Source organism: Maylandia zebra, linkage group LG3, assembly GCF_041146795.1.
Source record: "Maylandia zebra isolate NMK-2024a linkage group LG3, Mzebra_GT3a, whole genome shotgun sequence".
Lineage (NCBI taxonomy): Eukaryota > Metazoa > Chordata > Actinopteri > Cichliformes > Cichlidae > Maylandia > Maylandia zebra.
This window is the reverse complement of record NC_135169.1, coordinates 23,833,913-23,849,722: the sequence shown is the minus strand read 5'-3', so window position 1 is coordinate 23,849,722 and position 15,810 is coordinate 23,833,913. Positions and strand designations below refer to the sequence as shown.

The window sequence follows — 15,810 nt, the reverse complement described above, 5'->3', positions numbered from 1 at the left end:
ACTTTGCTTGCGAGAGACAGAGAGAGGCGTTGAAAGGCCAACGGAACTTGTTGTTTCGGAGGAAAACACGGGCTGGGCTCGTCAGGCACTCTTCTTGGCTGAAGTGGTTATTATTATATTTACATGCTTCCAGCTCCCGTTTCTGCTCAGTGACAGCTCGTACTTTTCCACTCGCCTTTTTCTCCCTCCTCGCGTTCACAGACACATAACGAGTATGGCAGTCCATTCTCCCAGCAGCACGGACTACACTGCCCATGAGGCCACATTCTTTAGAGCTATACCTGTAGCATTCTGCCTATTAGCTTAGCACAACAACAACAACAAAAAGGCGCTCTCTCACCCAGGAAACACGCAGAGAGAGAGCGTCACCCTGTAACCATGGCAACCGTAACGCTGCCACCTGGAACAACAGAACGTAGCTGTCAAACAAAACCCAAACAGTCCTGACCCCCCACAATATGAAACAGGAAAGTACCGCAGTGTAATCCATTTATTTCAACAAAGTAACTGTATTCTAAATACCACCTTTTTAAACGGTAACTGTAACGGAATACAGTTACTCATATTTTGTATTTTAAATACGTAACGGCGGTACATGTATTCCATTACTCCTCAACACTGCAGACAAGCATAAACACACTCGACTATCACTAAATCAAATTTAACACATGTTTGTAATGACGCTAATTCAGTTTACAATAGGGTTCATTCGCTTGGTCAGCAGGTGGCAGTATCCTCGTAAACTGCCATTAAACGAACAGAAGAAGAAGAAAACCCCTGCACATGCGCGATTGAATGTCGCAATGTTGGCAAAGAGAGGAAGTGACGTAAGATTTGCGCATGCGGGGTAACGATCGGGTTACGGATCGGGTAGTGACAGTATGGTCCGACTTTGCACATGCGCTTCCACTCCTGATCCATAACTATCTTTTTATTTTTCATTTTTGTCTACATTATATTGAAATGTTTGATTACTCGAAACATTTTAAGAGATATTTGTTATTCTTAACATCTTAACAGATACTCTGACCCGTAAAAATCGTAAAACGCTTCGATCGGAAGTAGACATCTTTCGCGCATGCGGGGTACTGATCGGGTTTCTGGTACGGATCGGGTAGTGACTTTTTTTTTTTCATTTACATTTTGCACACATTTACAATCTCTCATTGGGAGACAACATTGGTGCAACAACATCTTGAAATGTTGAGTAAGAAAACAAAAGAAATAGGAGAAGACTAACAGAAAAAAACAAAAAAACAATATAAATATGCGTGAAGGCCATTCTTATGACATTTAACAATATCCTTTCCGTGCACACTTTAACATACATGCGGCTTATTTGGTACACCAAACGAAACATATTCATTAAAAGGATAGATACTGGGTCCCATTTTCACATATCAAAGCAGCATCTTTACATGAATCCTTCAGTAATTCTAAAGATGACAAAAAAGACTTTAATTCAATCTTCAATGCACTTAGGGAAGGTCTTTTGTTTTGCCATTTACACTTATGAATGTGGTATTTGCCCATAATTATTACCATATTGTGGAGCATGGCAAGTTCCTCGCCATTATTGTATAAAACCTGTGTTAGAGTCAGTGGGGTCATCCCATCTATTCTTACACTCAACCAGTCTACCAAATCCTGCCGAAGTCAGTCGTTACTGAGCAGGAAAAAAAACAAATGATCAATACTTTCTTCATTTTGCAAACAAAATCCACATGGCTCCACCTCAAACCCAAACCTTTTTTAAGCATTTCAGCTGCTGGGTAATATCCATTAATTATTTTAAATTGCATTTCTTTGACTTTGGGGGGGATAGGCCATTTTAAAAAGTGTGTATGTTATTTTAACGTTACTCCCTTTTAATTTTGTGTTACTGTTAAAATCGTGAAATAATTCATTTTTAAATATATTGTTTATGATTTTATTATTACACTTTTTATTAGTTAAAGGAATCTGATTTAGCTGTAAAGAAGGTAAACTAATTTGTCCCTTAGAGTAATATAAATAGCCTTGTATCAAACTTAACAGAGGTAAGGGGATCGCCTTACAGACCTTGTTATATTCTCTAAGGGAACACTGAATGTTAAACTTTGCATTGAAAACACCCACTGGGAGAAACCGCCCCCTTTCATTAAGTAAATCTGTTATAAAGATTATGTTTTTTTCATACCACTCTTTAATGAACAATGACTTCCTATTAATTGTAATGGTCCTGTTATTCCACAAGGTGGAGCAATGTGGCGTGAAGTTATGGGCAAAAAACATTTTCCAATAAGACAAGACCTGCTTATGATATTCTGACAGTTTCACAGGCAACTTCAATATATCAAAATCACATTTCAGGAGAAAATCCAACCCTCCCACCTTTTTGAAAATATTTTTAGGGATATGGAACCATATGGAGTCAGGTTTCAAGAGGGAGGCTTTTATCCAGTTAATTTTAAATACTCCAACCATTGATTGAAAATCAATTGTCTTTATATCACCTTTGGTGTAATCTTTGAAGAGTTGTGATTTTTTTAATGTAATGTGTTTTATTGCGCCAAATGAATTGATAGATTATGGAGTTAATCTTTTTAATACTTTTTGAGGTAATGTATAATGAGTAAGGTGGATAAACCATCTTTGAGACACCCTCTGATTTGGATAATATATTGCGTCCAAAAATTGTGATATCTCTCATTAACCAATGATTTAGTGTTTTGGACATACCATCAATTTTGTCTTTTAGGTTATTTGACTTCATTTTTCACTGGAATTGTCCTCGTGTTATTTTCCAAACAATCATAAAGTGGCAAAAGTTCACACTTCTTTAGATTCAGACACAAGCCTGAAGCTTTAGAAAAAATTTAAATTACATTCCACGCTTTCTCGGGTATTAATTTATCCTTTAAAAATATTACTGTGTCATCTGCAAACTGACTTATTTTCAGTTCAGTACCAAAAATATTTATTCCTTCGATGCCTGAATGGTTCACAATGAGGTAGGCCAAAGAATAAATAATTTTGGAGAAATTGGGCAACCCTGTCGAATTCCACGGAATACGTCTATCCTAGGTGTTATGCCTGGATTGAGCGAAACATAACTGTAAATCTGCTTGTAGAACAGTTTGATCACGTTGCAAAATTTGTTTCCAAATCCAAAAAGTTCTAAAGATCTAAATAGAAAATTATGGTCTATTGAATCAAATGCTTTAAAAAAGTCAATAAATAATAGTAAACTTTCTGAATTGATAAAGGATCGGTAGTCAATCATATCTAATATTAATCTTATGTTATTATGAATCTGCCTTCCTTTAATAAACACTGATTGACACTCATCAGTTAGTTTGGTTAAGACGCTCTTAATCCTATTTGCATATGCTAAGGCTATCATGTACACCTCATCTAGTTGATTTTGTAAAGATTGTAAGCATTCTGACTCTTCTGCAGTCATACAAGGCTTACCACATAATAAATGTATTTGTTCGATTAGATTTTTCTGTTTACATATGGGTAGGGCAGACACTTTCTTTCCCGTTTCTATAGCTAGTTGTTTGACACTATATTTAAACCATTCCCATTTACTGACATTAGTCATCATCATATTGTTAATTTCTAAATGAATTTTTTAAAACTTGTGTACAGAAATCTTCGTTTTGTAATAAACTATTGTTAAATTTTCACAAGTTCTCATATCTTTGTTGTTTACGTAGATATAATGAGAGACTTATCAGACAATAATCAGTAAGTGGGGTTGATTGGCTTTCACATTTAGTAACATATGATGATACTGTTTGGGAGACAAGCCAATAATCTAGTCTTGAACATACGTTCTTATTTGTTGGACTAAACCAACAAGTCCAACAAGTCACATGTATTTCTTCGTATTTGGGTTTGTCATCCTCCAATAATCCATCATATTAGTTGTTGTACAAAAGTCACAAATAATGCTAGCATGTTCTGGTTGTTTCCCTCTCTGTGGTTGCCTGTCAAGCCATGAGTTAGGTTCCAGGTTAAAATTGCCTCCAGTTATTACCTGGGTAGAACCATATGTATTACTCCAATTTGCAATTAATTTACTTAAGTTTAACATCATGTTTCTATTTAGAGACCTGTTATTGTATCCATACATGGTGATAAGAATAATTTTCTGTTCACAGACTTCTACCAACACCATGATAGAATGCCAATGTCCCATTCCATCGCTTTTATGATCAATAACCTTCCCTGCAAATTTGTTAAATAAAATCATCACTCCTGCTGAGTGAGTAGTGCCATGTGAATAAAGAATACTTTCTCCACATTGATGTTTCCAAAACATTTCCTCTTCCTTACTAGAATGTGTTTCTTGTAAAAACAGAATGTTTTCCTTAATTTCTTTGCAGAATAGAAACATGGCCTTACGTTTGACATTGGGTCTTGCGATTTCTTGTTGAAGTTCCATCTCTTCTATATCTTCCTCCTCACATGCTTCTTTCATAGCAGCAAGGTTGTAATTGTGATCGGAAAGGCTACCTGCTAGCTTGGGGTTAGCCATTTTTATCGCTCTATGTTTATCTTTGTGTCCGTCTAAGGGTCTTTCAAAGTAACTTCCAGGGGGTTTCGCTTGCCTTCTACTTCCTTTTGGAGTAACTGTTTGTCGATAAAGTACTTTTCATGACATCAAAATGACGTTTCCTAATCAGACCTGCAGATTGTACAACCGCTTATTCTGCCATTTTGGCCCCCCTCTTCAGATCGGGTAGTGACAGGGCTCCGTACTTATTTCAGGGAGAAACATCAATCATACCTTATTTCCCCCTTTTCCCATGCTTCCTCACAGTCACAACATAAATATTATTTTTATAATGTAAAATTAATCTGTGCAGAATTGGTGATGGGGTGTAAGACACATTTCACATAAACATGTGTATTAAAATTCAGGCTGTGTTATAGTGGTAAAAAAAAAAAGAAGATATAACTGATCATCATCAAGGACATTAATATAGGAATTGTTTTCCTATAGAAAGAGCGCCATCGTGTGAAAAATTAACTATAGTACACTTATCCTGCAGTCACCATAATCCATTACAGAGAAAGATGTAACGAAACTTTTCAAAATCTGTCTCACTGAAACTGAAGTATACATGGTTAATAATATGGTTGTAACAATAAAAATAACACACTCAATAACATATTTAAAACTTGCAGTTGTATTTTTCTAAAACGTAAATAAAAAATTGAAAGTGCTTATCCCTGATAATAATAATAATAATAATAATAATAATATGCACGGAATGCGTTAGTGGAATTACTACAGTATCTTGAAAGTTGTCGTTTCTGTTCGTACTTTTATTTTGAAGGCAGCCCATCGAAACGGAACACTTTGCGCTGGGTCACGTGGCTAGCGTTTCTTTTCCCTTAGCAAAGCTGTAGGTTGCAAGAAGTTCTTCGAGAGGATATATTTGAGAACATCAGAACAAAGGGATTACATACATATAAAGCACGGTATGTACACCGAGTTGTTGTTTTTAAAAAAACAAACAAAAAACAAAACCCTGTAAGCGATCAGCTTTTCCTTGTACCCGCTGTTTGTCGACCTGTGGTGGTAGTTTGTAAACGGGCCTGGAGGAGTGTTGCTTTAGTGGTGGATTTATGGTCTCGTCTCATATCTCACTGCTGCACAGATTTTGCTCAATCTGCCGGATTTAACTCAGTGGCCACAACACATTTTAAATGCATTCATAAAAGGCAGCATTTACAACAAATACTGACAACATGAGAAAAACAACCACTTGTCCTTCACTTATGATAAGCCCCCACTCCACTCCACAGACCTGGCTTGTATTAAAGTTTTCTCTCTTTTAGTGATGCACGTTAATCCCGCTCTTAAGACGCTTCCCAGACGTGATGGTATTGGTTACAGTGGTGGGATTTCCATCTCTTTTTGGAGAACCGGTGTCCTGGGAATCCATCCTACCTGACAAACCATCTTACCCGCTGTTTCTGCGCACACGAAATTAAGTGGCAAACCGTCCTACCTTTGTGAATATTATCTAGAAAAATTCAGCTCGGCTCACTAAAAAGATCCAGCTTTTTCGGCTCCCAACCAGCTCTTTCAGGTTGTTTTGTTGCTTTAATTAATTTATTATTAACAATAATATAAAATTATGCACAAAAGAATTACTAATGTAAAAAAATGGTTTTATTTATATGTTTATATATAAATATATACGGTGGCCCCTAGAGACAAAGCACGTACAAACTCCAAAACACATTTCTAGCATTAACTGAGCTTCCAAAACAGAGCTACCTAGATCACTTAAATAACACAATTGAAAGCATATGTGTATTGTCTGTGTATTTATACACAATTGTTACTTCCTGTTATTGTTACTTCCTGGCTTGTGTAGCCACTAGGTAACAAAAGCTCAACACTGCACCTAGCATTCTGCTGTCTTTTTTACGTGTTTTGGAGTTTGTACGTGCTTCAGAGTTTGTACGTGCTTTTTGGAGTTTGTACGTGCTTTGGAATTGGTATGTGCTTCGGGGTTTGTACGTGTTTTGGAGTTTGTACACGTTTTGGAGTTCGTACGTGTTTTGGAGTTCGTACGTGCTTTGTCTGTAGGAGCCACCATAAATATACTTTTATTTATTCACTCCACATAAAATGTAATAACTAAATAATATAATACAAAAACCAACTATTCACAGTTCAACTTTTAACTATTTAAATTTTCAGCTTTTTCCTTTTACAAATTTAAAGTGAAACAACACAAAACACTGCAAACCACAACACAATTAAATATAAATTATAATATGGAAAAAAAAAAAGAAGATGCACATTCTCTGTCATATGGGCCTGCATGAATAAACTTTCTGAATCCTTTGTCATCTGCAACTGAAAATAGTTGTGGATGATTACTATACCTTTATAATGTGATGTTGTCCCTGGCTCTCTGTCTCTCCCTCCTGCTCTGTTCCTGTGCTACTGAGAGTGGAACTACCTACACTCGTAAGAGCTGTTTCGTTCGCGACCGAAACATCACTAATTGGTGATCAGTGGCCTGGCATTAGACATTAAGATGGAACTATAGAAAAGATCGCCTGTCATTAACTTGCTCCCATACCATTGATGTGCAGTGAGCAAAAAGCACCTATCCACTGCTGCAGGTGCTTACTTAAAGGCAGTATAAAGACTGCTGCAATGTAGTCAAAGATGTAATCATGTTGTCTGCAGCTGAGCTGTTGGTTAGTTGTGTTGTTCTATATTATCACTTAAAAATCTATATTTTTTAAAACATTTATTTATTTCCTTCTTTTCTCCTATTGCGTTATTCTTCTTTACATCTGGTAGGTGTGTGTATCTGTGCAATTCACTTTCTCTTAAATTACTTTTCAGCATAACATAGCTAACACAAGCAATACAACAAAAACAAAAAACAGTCACAGGGAGGGAAATCTGTTGTGTTCACTTTTGGCCTCCAAATATTGTCATTGTCTCTGATTTTGCCATTGATGTCATCATTGATGAGTTTTGCACTAGATAACAATTTGTCCCTAAAATTAGAGAGCCATCGTAGCACGAACGGAGCAAACCGCAAATGTTCAGTAGTTCGTAGCTGCACTTTTACCAACTAGTTTTCTTTGGAGGTTTGCAAAGATTTTTGACCCAACTACTAAAATTGTCATGAATGAAAAGCAATAACGATGCTTTCTCTCACTGTTGCTGTGTTTGATGTAAGAATTGTTGGGACGCTTTTACTGCACTTTTCAGAACATAACCTGTTGCATATGTGAAAACTTAGTTTGTCAAAAGTACTTGCATAATGATCAGGTACAATGTCTGTACAGACAGCGTACAGATTGATTGAATTATTCCACTGTTCAAAATGATTTTACAGTGACACTAAAGTCACTTAAAGTGCAGAGGGCTAATGTAACCAGTTAAATTAAGCACAAGCGGACAACAGAGCATCAGTAATGGTACTCAACTTTAGTTCCTTATCTCCTGCAATTCAAAATGAGCGAAGGAGTCCAATCTTGTCCCCTGAGGAAACAGAAGATCTTCATGAGCTCCTCTATGCCAAAATCCTGCCGCTGAGCATGCTCTTTTGATTTATTGCGATCATGTTTAGGGGGCAGGAGCATGCATTCATGACTTATGGCAGCACCAGTTGAGGTCCATCTGTGTGCTGTCATTACCAGAAAGTCAACGGCAGATCCAGCTTCCTTCACCAACTTTCCAAGCCATACGTCGTCTCTTTTCTGAATGCTGCCTACTCAGCACACCACCACTGGACTTGGAGGTCATCATAATAAAACTACCAAACCTTCAAAGTTGTGTGCATACGCTTTATTGTGAATTGTGGAACTGAAGCCTCTGGCAAAACAGGCAAAGAGATGAAAACGTATCAGTTTTTTGGGTTGCAATTCAATATTGTGTATGCTCGTATTGGTGTTTCAGTCTTTATTTTATAACATAATGTTTCAGGAGAAAATTCGTGTTACAGATTGACTTTAGTTCGACCTTGTTGGGCACTAATCATGGGTCTTGTTAGAAACATCTAGATGTTGGACGACTAGCGTGTATGTTCCATGTCTATCCACAGATCAGGGACATGAAAAGGATAGAGGAGGATAAGATAAGCTGCTTTGGAAGATCTATTAACCTTATTCTTCTAAGATTAACACCTCCTTTCTATTTTGTTGTTGTTGTCTCCTGTGTCTCTATTGTTAAAATGCCTTGTTTTCTGTGTGTCTCTGTTTTTGATGCTTTTGTTTCCATGATAAGATATGATACTGACAGAATGAATCCGTATGAATGAAGGAATCTTTGGAAAGCAGAGTCTGCAAATTAAGAAGCGGCCTTCCGGATGATGGACCTCATCTTTCCAAGATTCTGAGGTCCAGTACAACTCATTAACCTTTTTTCTTTGTTTTCTTTATTTTGAACTTCCCAGCTTTCCATTGCCATCGAAGCGTTACACCCCTTCTCCTGCACCAGGGCCCCAACAGAGCCCCCTTCTGGGTGGGCTCCCAGGGAGCTTTTTACTGATTGGACAGCAAGCTGCATGCTTGCGGCTGGCTCAGCTGAACGCCCACCTTACTTTGACACAGATAAATAATGCTGTTGCTGTTGGTGGTCGAACCAACACACACGCCCCATTTATACCCACAACACCCCCCTGCCCGACAGCTGCAGCCATCAGTCTACTGAACCTTCTGAAGGTTGCTAACACCATGTCCCATCCCTTATATAACCCCTATGCCTCTGGGAATCAAAGTTCAGCCCAGGGGCGCTATGGACAGTCCAGTATGCAGGCAGAGAGAGACTCTCATAAGACATCTCCTCATCTTGGGCCTGGGTCCAGCTTTAGCTCTTCTGGAGTTTCATCTGCGACTCCTGCAAAATCTGGGGGAATAATGAGCTACAGGCCAGAAGGGAGTAAGACTTCAATGGAAGAGGACATAAAGAGGTCCATAGACATGCATATAAGCAGAGCCAGAGAGGAGGTGAGAAATCAGCCTGTAAAAAAGAACAGTCGTTTTACCAGCACTCAAAGAGATGAGTATGATTCTTCAGGCAAAGATGTGACTTCCTACATGTTGTCCTCAAACTCTCAAAGACCTCCTGATGTTGCAAGTAGCACTAGCTCCATGGACTGGTTGCCAAGATACAAACGGGAAACTGAGGATGATTCGTCTAAATACTGTTCATCATCTGCTTCATTGAGCTATCAAAGCACTGGCGACAGTAGGTTTAATGCCTCGAATGAAAGAGAGCGCAATGTGCAATCAATTCCAGGCTTAGGTGATTATGACTACCCAGTGCCAGACAAACCTGTGGGTTCTGCAGAGTCTACTCATCCCAAGTACACTTCAGAAACAGCTGTGAACATCCTTATGCAGTTTGGACTTGAAAAAGAGGACCTGGAACATCTGATCTCATATCCCGAAGATCAGATGACTCCTGACAACCTGCCTTTTATCTTACGACAAATCCGCATGGAAAAGGCAAAGAGATCTGCAACAGCAGATCCATCAAAATCCTACTATGATCCTCATTCCACCACAAGTATGAGTGGAAGGGAAAGGTTGAGTACTTCAAGAGGGGAAGGGATGCGTCAGGATGAATTGTCACCTATTGTCCAATCAAGTAAAGTGATTGATTATGGACATACTGGAAAATATACTGGGAGCTTTGGGGATGAAATTGGAAGAAGCAGCAGTGGAGCCAGTAGTGGTGGAAGTGGAGGTACGCTGCTGATGGGCTCCTATGATAGTAGCGGTCACAGTCGAGAACCACTGCAAAAAAGTATGACAGAGGTGAAAAACAGCACCTTGGTTTCTTCCCGTGATCAAGGCAGCTCTTTTACCAGTCATGGCTCAATGCGAAGTAGTGGTCCAGCTCAACAACTGCCAACACAACCAAACCAGCCTTCTCAAGAAATCTTCAAAGGTTTCTCTCTGCCAAAGACAGACACAGACTTAAGACCTCTTAAAGCAGAAGTCACTAAAACCCTTCCGTTGAAAAATCCAGAGCCAGATCGCCAGTCAGCATCAAAAAGCCAACTAACTCCTAATATAGTTCGTAGTGTGCATCCAAGTCGACCTGGCCTTGTACTCATTGGCAGCAGCAGCAGCGACAGTCACATCAAAGAAAAGAGTAAGACTCACGGGCAAATATCAAATGTTTCTGAGCAGATGAACAAACAGCAAATGCAGCAGAAGCAGGTACAACAGCAACAGGTGAAACAGACAATGCAACAACCACCACCAAAGCAGCAGATGCAGCAACAGTTGAAGCAACAACAGTCAAAGCAGCAGCAGACGCAGCAGCAGCAGACGGAGCAGCAGCAGATGCAGCAGCAGACGCAACAACTGAAGCAGCAGACGCAACAACTGAAGCAGACGCAGCAGCAGCAGACGCAACAGCAGCAACTGGAGCAGCAGCAGACGCAACAACAATTAAAGCAGCAGCAGCAGATACAACAGCAGCAACTGAAGCAGCAGCAGCAGACGGCCCAGGTACCTAACCTGCCGATTGGGTTGCAGCAGATGCAGAATCAGCCAGCTGTGCATATGGGACAAGCTTTGCAGTCTCAAGTTTTTTCGGCTGCAAAGCCAGTTCCACAGCCGTCCCTCATGCCAGGGCTCACGATGCCCGTTCCTCCGGGTCTCTCGCCGCTAATGCAGAACCTCGTGAATTTCATTCATATACCGCAGCCCGCTTCCACCAAGCAGCTTCCAGCAAAGGTAGAAGTGACAGGGAATATCCCAGTGCTGGCCCAGATGCAAGACTACACTGCCACTTCACCTAGGGTCTTTCCTCATACCTGCTCTCTATGTAACAAGGAATGTACTCTGATGAAGGTAAGTGGAAGATTGTTCGATGTTTTTGCTTTCTGTCGGTTTTTATTTATTTGACATGCAATGTTTTTTGTTTTGTTTTTTATTTGATTTTGGATCGAATTATAGGACTTTGGTTTGGGAAAAACTTCATGTATGCTACTTTAAAGTTTATTTGTTTGTTTTGTTCACTATTCCTGCATGATGGTGACTATAGGAAGACTACCAACTTGGCTTGCAAACATTTGGACAAATTTTTCACATATTTCTGCAATTCAGTATTCTGTACCAGAATTTCTGAAGGATTACAGTGCAGACTAAACTTAACTATATGTCTATCAGATATTGTAATTGAAAAACACTACTAATAAGAGACCTTCAGAATATTCAGTGGTCTGTACTTGCAATTGATAGATTTAATCTCTTTTAAATTGACATAAACTGATGCTAAGACATTCAAGGCTTTTGCTAACAATGGAACCAAGGCCTCAGATGACGTGATGAGGAGAAACCTGCAAACCTGACGAGCCTGTGCATCAGAAAATGTTGGAAGATGGCTGGTTTTTCATTTGTCTCTGTTCTTGGGCTGCTGTTCCACAGTGCACATTCAGCTTTGCTTTTTCTGGAACTGTTGCTGAATGTAAAAGTTCCCCTTTTTGTCTTTTGTCATTAGAGTTAAGAATAGTGTGCTTTGTCCTTTATTTCACATTAGTAGGCACCTTGTTTTTGTGTAATACTCGCTTCTTCTTTTTTTTTAACTCATACTTTCTTTTTAAGTTAGTGTTTCTGTGTCCCAAAAGGCAACATCATTTACTACCACAAACATAAGCACCCGCTGCGCCCAGTCATGAGCTACACAAGCACCAGATTTGATTTGATTTGTTGTTGAATCTCTCTTTATGGATCGGCCTTCCTTCGCTGCACCAAATTTCACATTTGAGCTCCTCGTCAAAGAAACAGCGCCTTCCTCTTCTGGTCTATTTCAACGTCATCTTCCTGTCGCTACTCCGACTGTGATCGTCATCGGCATTTTGTCCTAATCCAAACTTGGCCTCTCCTGAGACGACCTTCTTGGAGCTTCGGGAAAGTTTGATGCCATAAGAAGAGCCTGAGAGTCCAGAATCCAGAGCCTAATTGACCTTTTGTTTTGGTTGTTTGTAATCAGATGTTTGACTTGTGTTTTCTATATATACTAAATAATTTCACTTTTAAAATTTTATCCCAGGAAAGGTATAATGTGTCACGCTTATTTGTTCCTGGTTTTTGGCCTATGAAGGTTTAAATACAATCCAGGCTCCTGGCTAATGTTATAATGCTTCTGCATTCAGTGAAGGACTAACTGTTAATATTTTAAGAATTTTTTTTAAGGCCACTGCAAAGTTTAGTGACCTTTTATCAGCAAGTGATGTCAATGACAAACGTTGCTCCTGATAATAATAAACCTTGTCTAAATGTTTGTTTTTTGTTGTGACCACTAGGATTGGGTCTCCCACCAGAATACCAGCCTTCACATCGAGAACTGCAAACTTCTGCGAAAGCGGTCAATCTTTCTTCTCTGTACTTCGTGATTATGAACCGATATCTTTGGGGCAGCACAACCATGGGTGTGCCAAAATGATGCCGGGGTTGTAATGCTAGGATAGCTCCCTAAGAACTGTTCATTTGTATTTTTTTAATTTAAAGCACCTTAATGATTTGCAGCATTTACCATGAGCCATTTTCCCTAACCTAAATTGTTATGAAGCTGAATAAATTCTACCTTGCAACATCTGACAAAAATGTATCTGTGTTTTTCCACAGATACCCAGAATGGAACGGTGAAATTGCATCACTGCCAGGGTAAATATCTTCATTTGAAGTCATCTGGCGAAAGCCTGCAGCATTGGAGGCTTTCATTTTCTTTGATTTAACATGTGCCTTTCTTTTTATATGCAATTGTTAGTGCATCAGGTGCCAAGCCCTCTCCCTCAACTTCTGCTGAGACTTCCCAGAAGAAAACCAGACATGAGAGTCGTTCCCGTTCCTGCAGCCCCCGGAGCCATCGTGACTCGGAGCGTAGCAGGGACAGGCAAAGTAGCCGTTCCCGCTCTCGCAGCCCCCGCACTCATCGTGACTCGTTGCGAAGAAGAAATAGACGAAGTAGCCGTTCCCGCTCCCGCAGCCATCATGACCCGGAGCGTAGCAGGGACAGACGAAGTAGCCGTTCCCGCTCCCGCAGCCATCATGACCCGGAGCGTAGCAGGGACAGACGAAGTAGCCGTTCCCGCTCCCGCAGCCATCATGACCCGGAGCGTAGCAGGGACAGACGAAGTTGCCGTTCCCGCTCCGGCAGTTCACGTCGCCTCCGTGACTTGGAGCGTAGGAGGGACAGACGAATTAGTCATTCCCGTTCCCGCTCTCGCAGCCCCCGCACTCATCGTGACTCGGAGCGAAGAAGAAATAGGCCAAGTAGCCGCTCTCGCAGCCCCCGCACTAATTGTGACTCGGAGCGAAGAAGAGATAGTCGAAGTTGCCGTTCCCGCTTCCGCTTCCGCTCCGGCAGCTCACGTCGCCGCCATGAGTCGGAGCGTAGGAGGGACAGACGAATTAGTCATTCCCGTTCTCGATCATGCAGCCCCCGAAGGGAGAGACACAGAAGCCGATCACGATCTCCCTACAGCTCCAGACGTAATCGCAGGTCTGTCCAACATACATTTTGAGAACTAGGATCAATCAAGAAGATTTAGCTCTCCAGTGGAGAGGGCGAAATGTAATTTATTTAATAATGTAAACTTAAACACACTTAATTGGTGGACAGTATTTACCTTTTGTATCCATGGTGGTGTGTGCTTTGAGATGTTTTATTTTTATTTTTGAGTCATTAAGTTCTTTTATTAATACTTTTTTCAGGTCCCGGTCTCATTCTGACTCCTCATGGTATGACTGTCCTTCCTCTTCACGATATCGATCACGCTCAAGGAGCCGTGAGAGGCGATCCTTGCCGAAAAGAAGAGATGAGAAACGTTCACCACCGAGGAGAAGCTGGGAGAGGCGGTCGTTGGCAAAGAGGTCATCTCCTATGCGAAATAAGTCGAGCAGCTCGAAGATCTTGGCAAAGAAACTGCTGGAAACATCAGGTTGGAAAATTGCTTCATGGTATTTGGGGTTTTTTTTTGGGGGGGGGGGGGGTTTGGTATGTACTCATTGGTTTTTCTAAAAGCAAAGTTATGTTCACTTGTCAACCCCCCTCATAACATTAACTATACTAATGCAAATTATAAATAAAGACCAGTACCACCAGAAAATGTCAGTATAGTTTTTTCTACGATTATAAAACTTTCAGAAGCAGTAGATGATTTTTGAGACTTGGGACCAACCAAAGTGTGAATCTCTTTTGTACCTGTGGTCTTTTAGCTCTCCAGTCCTTATCAAAACAGTCTGACCTGGAGACTGTCGTCAAAACTTTGGCTCCTGCCCTGCTGGCTGAGCTAGCCAAGATGAAGTCGTCCCCATCAACATCATCGTCCTCACGTTCTGCATCTCCAGAATCAGTTAAAGGGAGGCCTAGCACAGAGAAGACCAAGGTGACTTCACATGATGCCTTTTTTCATGAATGGACAGTTTTGGACAATTTATGTGGTCAGTGACAGGTGACAGTGACGTGATTGTTGATGCCACAAAAGCAAGATTAAATCCTTCAGCACAAATTTATACAAGCACAAACTTTGAGTCAAATTGTCATGATGAAATCTGCATTTGGTTTGTTCATATTTTTCTTCGCTGTGTTTCCACAGGCTGCTAAATCTTCCCCTCCAACCATGGTGAGGCTACAAGGGATTGTCAGTAGTCTCTCTCACAGTGAAGTGATTTCTGCTGTGGAGAAATTTGGAAAAACCAAGTCAGTTGTTTTGTTTAGGTCAAGATTACAGGTATGTACACTGAAATTTGCTCACTGTTATAGATGGATGAGTTCATTGACCTGCTTGTGAATCTAGAGAAAATGTGTCTCCTGGTTTGCTTCTGCAATCTAAGATAGATATTTATGCACCGTAGCTACAATTCTCTATAAATGTACTGTCCATTCATTAGTTATAGTCATGCATTCATCATGCGGTTTAAAGTCAGTTGGTTATCCTTACTTTTCTTCTGTGGTCTTGCAGCCCTCACATTCATGGCTACTTTGGATTATACTGAGCTTTTATATAGACATCACAATGTCAGAAAGTTTCTGCTCAAGTCTAATCCTATGAAAGCATACACAATGTATTTTGTTTTTATTTTGCTGCTTTGCATTATGCATTTTTTTAATCTATATATACACATTGCACTAAAAACATCCTTGGAATCGCATTGGTTGCTTGCAAGTTGCCACCGTTGCTTGTAGTTTGCTTGGAAAACTCAAACTTGTCATCAAATACTTGTAAGCTACTGACAAGTGCTCATATATGATTTTTAGTGTGAATGTAGTAACGTAATAGTTTTGGTAGTAATCCAAATTAATGTGTGTGT

General features: G+C 40.1%; 1 protein-coding gene across 1 annotated transcript in view; it reads left to right on the top strand.

The window, feature by feature from the left end:
- Positions 1–15,810, top strand: part of LOC101468083 (uncharacterized) — an 83,032-nt gene that overhangs the window by 33,207 nt on the left and 34,015 nt on the right. The window contains exons 2-8 of the mRNA XM_076881126.1: positions 8,934–11,346; positions 12,801–12,862; positions 13,123–13,161; positions 13,265–13,999; positions 14,212–14,438; positions 14,716–14,885; positions 15,096–15,230. Coding sequence (XP_076737241.1) covers positions 8,934–11,346; positions 12,801–12,862; positions 13,123–13,161; positions 13,265–13,999; positions 14,212–14,438; positions 14,716–14,885; positions 15,096–15,230 — 3,781 coding nt within the window. The remainder of the gene's footprint in view (positions 1–8,933; positions 11,347–12,800; positions 12,863–13,122; positions 13,162–13,264; positions 14,000–14,211; positions 14,439–14,715; positions 14,886–15,095; positions 15,231–15,810) is intronic.